At 51.2% G+C, this 7,297-nt stretch overlaps 1 protein-coding gene across 4 annotated transcripts in view; it reads right to left on the reverse strand.

Moving 5' to 3' along the window:
* Window positions 1-1,196, reverse strand: part of CEP43 (centrosomal protein 43) — a 30,561-nt gene extending 29,365 nt beyond the window's left edge. For 2 of the 4 annotated variants that reach the window (XR_015768283.1, XM_088023798.1), the window contains exons 1-2: window positions 1,028-1,196; window positions 468-521 (exon numbers count right to left, since the gene is read on the reverse strand). Coding sequence is in view for 3 of the 4 variants with exons in the window: in XM_088023798.1 (XP_087879924.1) it covers window positions 468-521; window positions 1,028-1,132 (159 nt within the window). In the remaining variant the exon portion in view is untranslated. The remainder of the gene's footprint in view (window positions 1-467; window positions 522-1,027) is intronic. The other 2 variants (XM_088023800.1, XM_088023799.1) reach the window with 1 other exon arrangement.
* Window positions 1,197-7,297: the final 6,101 nt, after the last annotated feature.

Raw genomic sequence — 7,297 nt, forward strand, 5'->3', positions numbered from 1 at the left:
ACGTGATTTTAAAATAACGGGGTGGTCAGATAGTTGAGAAAAGTGACGTACTATGTTCTCGCCACCTGTGGGCATTCGCAATATAGACTGACATATCGAAGGTTCTGCAGGAGCCTGCAGCAAACTCACTGACAATGGAACCCTCTCTTCACCGAGCTCCTCTGACCTTGTTTTTCAGATTTCCCTTATGGAAAGGCATCTGCACCACCAAAGATTTACTACTGGCCCCAGGGTTACTACTGTACCTTGACTTTCTTTAGACTACTCCAAAATTCTAAATATAGACAAAAAGAGAGTAAGGTTGCCTCTCTCCCAGTAGTAAAAAAAAAAAAAAAAAATGTAATCCTTAGTAGTTCAAACTCATCCTTGGCTACACCCTAACGTACGTAGCATTTTAGAATAACGTCTAAGTGATTAGAAATTAAAATAAACGAATACGGTAATGTTAAAATTTGTCGATTTCATACCTCTACTTTTTCTTGCTCTTCTAGTGCTAAAAACACAGCTGCTCGGAGTTCAGCCTTTTTTTAAGAAAAGGGGCAAAGGAACAGAAACTGTTTCAAGGCCATTTTCGCGACAAGAAGTGCACACGACGTAAGTTCCACCGGCACCATCCCCACCACCTAAAAGCCCCAAAGCGAAAACGAACGAGACCGCAACGCCTAGTGGGCAGGTGCGGAGAGGCCAGCGCGCACCGCGAGGCGCCCTCCCGCGCAGCGCCCCCCGCCCCCCCGCCCGGTCCCAGCGCCCACCCCGCGGCTCGGCCCCGCTGTCGCGTCCGCGACGCCACGCCAGCCCCCGCCGGCAGCGGCGGCGCGCGCCGACCTCCCGCCCCGCACGCCCGGGGCGCACCCTCGGCCTCCGCGCGGCCCGCCCCCCGCGGCCCGGCCCGGCCCCGCAGGGAGCCGCCCCCGCCCGCGGCCCAGCGGCGGCCCCGCGCGACCCTTTGTGACGCCCGCCGCCCGCACGGGCCCTGCGGCCCGCGGGCGCAGCCGGCGTCCCCGCGGCCCGACCCGGCCCGCTCCACCTTGATGCGGTTCAGGACCCCGCTGTTCTCCAGAGTCTGCACCAGCAGGTCTCGCAGCTCCGTGTCCTCCTCCGGCACCACCGCGGCCGCCGCCGCCGCCGCCATCTTGCTTCTCCAAGACAACCGCCCAAGCCGCGCCAACGGCCAACGGCCGCCGCAGATTCCGCACGCCGCGCGGCGACGCGGCCGAGACCACGCCCCCCGCCCCGGCGCGAAGCCCGCCCCGGCGTCGGGGGCGGGGCCGAGGGGAAACGCAGAGGGGCGCGGCCCCCGGGCCCGAGGGGGGCGTGGCCTGCGGCTGGGGCGGGGCCGTGTGGCCGTGGCTGGCCTCTGCTGACGGCGAGTTTCGAGGGCGGCGGGGAGAGTGGCCACGCCGCACTGCGGTGCCTCGTCATTAAAATTGGATTACATCGCACGCATAAATAAATTGTGTGCTGTGAACGTTAGACGTGTTCGCACAGGTTGAAAGGGACGCCCTGTCCTGCTTAGCTAGCCCCGGGCGGGACGGGGCGGGACGGGGCAGGCGGAGATCTGTGTCCCAGGCGGGTGCCTGCTACCCGTGCAGGCACGCTCCAGCTGGGAAAGTCCTGATGTCTGCCTCGTTTCCGCCGTGCTGCCGAAATGTGTGCACATACACGCGGGAATGTGTGTGTGTGTGTGCACCGCTCACCGCGCTAGAGCCTGCACACACAGGCATGCATGCGTATATATGTAAATGTGCTCATCAAGAGAGAGCATGTGCAAACATGCGTGTGTGTGCACGCGCTCACCGAGAGACAGCCTGTACACGCAGGCATGTGTGCGCACACGCTCAGGGATAGAGCCCGTACGTACATGCGTGCGTGCGCGCGCGCGCGCGTGTGTGTGTGTGTGTGTGTGTGTGTGTGTGTGTGCACGCGCTCACAGGGAGCCGCGGGAGCATGTACTGGATACGCCTGAAGGGGGTAGAGGGAGCTTTCCTACTCAATGTCAGTTACAGGAACAGTTCAGTCGGTTACAGATCTCAGGAGAATAGAGGTCCACAGGGGACAGAATCATCAATTACAGGCCCCAACAAGAAAAACTGTACACTGCACCTCCTACAAAAAAATCCACCACAGCTGCAATTCAGCCAATGAGAAATCATCCCCACCCTGACCTCTTGCTTTCTCCAAAGGACTTTGGTTCAAAACAACCCCTTCCAATTTCCTCCTTCTTCATAAAATAATGTTCCTCTCCTTTGGGGGGCTTGCCCATGGTTTTGCCATAGCTTGCATGTCCTAAATTGCAGTTCTCTGTTATTCCCAAATAAACCCATTTTTGCTGGTAAAAAACAAAACCAAAACAAAACTGACTTCTATTTTTGAGGTTATCAATACATGGGTGTGTGTGTATGTGCACGTGCACACAGAGCGTGCATGTTTACACTGGAGTACGATGCAGATTACATATGGATGTTCAGCATGCTATTGTACTCTTCTGCAATGTTTCAATAGTTTTTCTATTGCACTGCATGTTTCAACAGTTTTTCAATAACATGCTGGGAAAGTGAGGGAACCCCAAACTATGAGGAAGCTAATTAAGAAAAAGTGCAGATTCTGGAAACCCTACCCTAGGCACCCTCCCTGGGTCTGCGGTAGGTCCTAGGAATCTTTTTAAAACCCCAGGTGATTGTAATGCCAGTGGGGGGGGCGGGGAGAGGGGTCTGCAGATTATTGTGTAAAGGAAGAAAGCAGAAGTGGAGATTTTCCACCTTGCCCGCCGCTCTTCTCCCCACTAGCAGCATCTGTTAAAATTGGTATATGTCTTTCCAGGCAACCTTATATAGAAATATGTTCCAGGGCGCCTGGGTAGCTCAGTTGGTTGGGCAACTGCCTTCGGCTCAGGTCACGATCCTGGAGTCCCAGGATCGAGTCCCGCATCGGGCTCCCTGCTCAGCGGGGAGTCTGCTTCTCCCTCTGACCCTCCTCCCTCTCATGCTCCCTTGTCTCTCATTCTCTCTCAAATAAATAAATAAAATCTTAAAAAAAAAAAGAAAGAAATATGTTCCATACACACATACTTCTCCCCTCGCATAATTTGCATCCTAGGCTTACTTTTGAATTTACTAATTTCACTTAACAAATCCTGACCACCTTTTGATATTTGTACACACAGATTCTACCTCCTTCTTTAACTCCTGTGTAGTATTCTGTTGAGGGGTACTCCAAATACGAGTTTTTGTAATTACATTAGGGTTTGTTTGCATTTGTTCTGCTTCTTGCGGAACTGATGGTTAAAAATCCGAACAAAATGCACTTGTGATGAGCACCGGGCGATGTATGGAAGTGTTGAGTCACTATATCATACACCTGAAACTAATACAACACTGTATGTTAACCAACTGGAATTAAAATAAAAAATTTTTTTAAATCTATTGTCCTAACACTGAGACTATTTCTCATTAAGTATTTACAAAATATTTTTGAGGAATCTATCAAAAAAATCCAAACAAAATGGGAAAATATTAAAAGAAAATAACGGTGTCCACATCTTTCCTGCTCACCCAGCCCTCACCCAGTCCCACACTCTAGACCCTCCCACCATTAAGTTTGTTTTCGTTCTTCTGCTTCTTCTTCTTATAACTCTGAATGCTATACTCCCACATCTTCACTCATCAACCATGAACGGTGCCTTCCAAAGAATGAAAATTTATCATCCAACTTCTATTTCTTAAAATTATATTACTTTTAATTTTACTGGTGAGGATTTTGTGACTTTCAATTGTCTATCTGTATCACCGTTTATCCACTCTACACGTCACCTATGCCTTTGAAATGGACTTTGCCCCGCACCATGGGCCCATCTCCAACTGCCGGCACCTGAGATGATTTGCCTGCTGGCTTTTCTGGCCACCGGAGCCGGCTCTGTCTGCATTTGGGGAAGGCCTGAAGCGCCAGGGAAACACTCTCTCCTGAGGGCACCTCGGACCACGAGTGCATGAGGACCCTCAGTTCGTTACCCAGTGGGACGAGGTTCTCTGCTAGCCCCCATGGTTCAGGTCTGAGCTCCCGCTGCCTGGAAATCTACTGGATAGCACAGCCTTTACTGGTTTCCTACCTGCCCTGCCCCATTACCCCCACTCCCCCTCCCATGTTTCCCAGGCCTTCCCCTCGAATGCACTGTTCACACTCAAATCCTTATCTCGTGGTCTGCTCCTGGGGCACTAGAACCAAGACAGTTAGTCCAGACTCATTCCCCAGGGATGGGGCTCTGGAACTGGATCGCCCACCAGCCAGATGGCAGCAAGGGGCCACTGCGCCTGTACGTGGGGTGGCCACAATCCCAGCACCCGGCGCAGCAGCTTGCTGGTCAAGGACTAAGTGGGGGAGGGTGCGCAGAAGGAGGACACTGGCTTGGGCCATCTCTCTAGCATCAGAGATGAGCACAGTGGTCATTTTAAAGATTCTGTGGAGTCAGGTTTGTTTTTTCTAACGATATCAAAGTGCTGAAGGAAGAAGATGACAGGTTCAAGTCAGCCAACTCTCAACCTAGGGCATGGTGTAGAAACTACTCTTGTGAGCCAGAAACTCCCAGGATACCACAGCTGCAGCTAGAAATCCCCCACAATGGGAAACTCTATGGGGATGAGCAAATGTTACAAATTAGGGCTTTTTTTTTTTTTTAACAGAGGGCCAGTTGTTAAGTATTTACTAGCATACCTTTGCATTCACTAGGCTTCCTGAACCCAAGGATTTATACTGTTGGTTCATTTGCAAAGCCTCTAGACTTCTCTAAGCTTCAGACCCCTGCCTTAGCTGTGAAGTATTCACCTATCTCACAGAGTTTTGTAATATAAAATAAGGCAGTTTGTTGGAAATCACATCTATTTCCTGATATCGAGAAAAGACTTAACGAAAAGTTGGCTTTTGAGATTGACCCTAAGGAGAGCCATTAAATCAGAAATAAAGGTCATTCCAACCGTGAAGGTGAACACGAGTAAGAGAAGGGGCTGGGAAGTAGGGCCCACGTTGGCAAATGTAGGACCTGATCTGTCAGAATCAGCACACATGAGAGAAAATGGGAGGAAATGACTACCTGTAGACTTTAGGTGGGGGAGAGCCAAGAGCTGCAGGCAGGGGAAACTGAGGAATGGAACCGAAGATCATATCAGTGGCAGAAGCGCAGGGCGAGTGGGTTCCACGCAGATAATGGTGGGTTATTTGGGGAAGGAAGATGAACCTAGGTTTGGATATCCGGAGGGCAGTATGGAACTCACTTGTCAGCACCTGCCGTTGAACCCTGGCTGTGGAAGGTGGTAAGAAGACAACGTCAGGTTCCTTCAGTCAAGGAGCTGGCAGGCGCAGACATCCAGAGAGATGACAAACTCTCCTGACCCCTGTGAAGACTCGGATGAGGGCTCTGGCGGGGAGAGGGCAGTGTTGGCTTCCTGAAGAGGCAGCACTCAGGGCACTCACGGTGAGACACAACAGGATTATACCAGAAGGGTCCCTGAGGGGCCTTCCAGCTGAACGGAGCCAAACAGACCGGAACACCAGGGCCCAGAGTGCAGGGTGGTATCAGGGAGAGCAGGGGGGAGGCCAGGCTGGAGGGAGGGCAGAGGGGAGGCCAGGCTGGAGGGAGGGCAGGGGGGAGGCCAGGCTGGAGGGAGGGCAGGGGGAGGCCAGGCTGGAGGTAGAAGTCACTGGGTAACCAAGGGCTTCATCTACCCACAAAATGGGCTCGACTTTTATCTTGAGGGTATGAAATAGTATGCTAAACATAGTTTTAAAAGGAATATGGTATTATTCCCTTTGGATTTTATAAAGTGTCCAGAGTAGGGGAAAGCGGGTAGGTTGGACATAGTGACACTGGAGGCAAGGGAATTAGTCCAGGAGCTAAGGGGGGCCTGAACTCCACTCAGAAGAGAAGGCTAATGATCAGGAATTCTAAACAAACTTTGCCAAAAGTTGCTGTGTAAATTCCATTATTTCATTGGTTATCAAGGAGAAAAACTCCCTAATTTCATTCTGTATGAAAGAGCTCAAAATCCTCCGAACATGTTGCCACATGCCACGTAATAAAAGAAGTAATAAAATTAAATTATTCTAAATTGTTTTTAGGAAAAGAATATAAGGGCACCTGGGTGGCTCAGTAGGTTAAGCGTCTGCCTTCGGCTCAGGTCATGATCCCAGGGTCCTGGGATCGAGTCCCACATCAGGCTCCCCGCTCAGTGAGAAGCCTGCTTCTCCCTCTCCCTCTGCCCTGCCCCTGCTTGTGCTCTCTCTCTCTCTCTCTCTCTCTCACACACACAAATAAAAACAAATAATAAATAAATAAATAAACAAATAAAATCTTAAAAAAAAAGAATATAAGTTTCTAAAAGTCAGTTGGAGACTGCAATATACATTTCTTTTATGAACTGTTATTACCCATATACCCAGGGTGTATATGGAGGGTCTTCATTAAAAAATTGTCATGTACTGTCTACAATGAGCCATGATTTAAGCTCCATACATGAAATCGGGAAACTGTCTGCCAGATACCCAGGAACCCTGCGTGTTATCGTTACTATTACTAACACGGCAGTGACTCAGCTGGGACTCAGAAAGGCGTACCTGGGATTAAATCCGTCCTCAGAAAGCGAAGGAATGAAATGATGCAGCCTATTTCCTGTACCAAGTTGGCAGACTGGAATCAGGGAAAGAGGAGAGGAGCTGTGCCTAACACCCTGACCCACCAGCAGCTAGATGTTACAGAAGCTAAGTGAATATGCTAAGTAATGAGAAGGGAGGCATGAGGGGCATGAGGAGTGTGTGCTCAGCATATGGCGGGGGCTCAGTGACTGTGTTCATAGCCGAGAGAAATACCTAAGCGAGGGAGAGAGGAAGGAAGTGACGGGGAAGGAAGTGATAGGGGAGGGGGGGCAGGGAGGAAGGGGCGGGGAGGGGGAGGGGTGGGGGAGTGATGGGACAGGGGAGGGAGAGGAAGAGTGGTGGGAGAGGGAAGAAAGGAAAGGGGGGGAAGGGAGGAGAGAGGGGAGGGAGGCCGTGGTGGGGGAGGGGAGCATCGGAAGTGGTGGGGAGGGGGAGGGGCAGGGAGGAAGCGGTGGGGGAGGGCAGGAGAGCTGTGATGGGGTTGGGGAGGGGGACTGCTCTGACCAGCTGACCGGGAGAAGCCAGGTTTTATTCAGCCTTTCCTAGGTCTACAACTAGAGTTCCGCTTTCAGCTAAACCACAATTCTCCATTTTGTTTCTTTTAGCAGCTTTAGAGGATAACTTTCTAAGTCACTAGGGTATTCTTTCAATGACT

This window comes from Eumetopias jubatus, unplaced genomic scaffold (assembly GCF_037043125.1).
Source record: "Eumetopias jubatus isolate StellerSeaLion01/CBP00866 unplaced genomic scaffold, mEumJub1_p1.0 scaffold_6, whole genome shotgun sequence".
Lineage (NCBI taxonomy): Eukaryota > Metazoa > Chordata > Mammalia > Carnivora > Otariidae > Eumetopias > Eumetopias jubatus.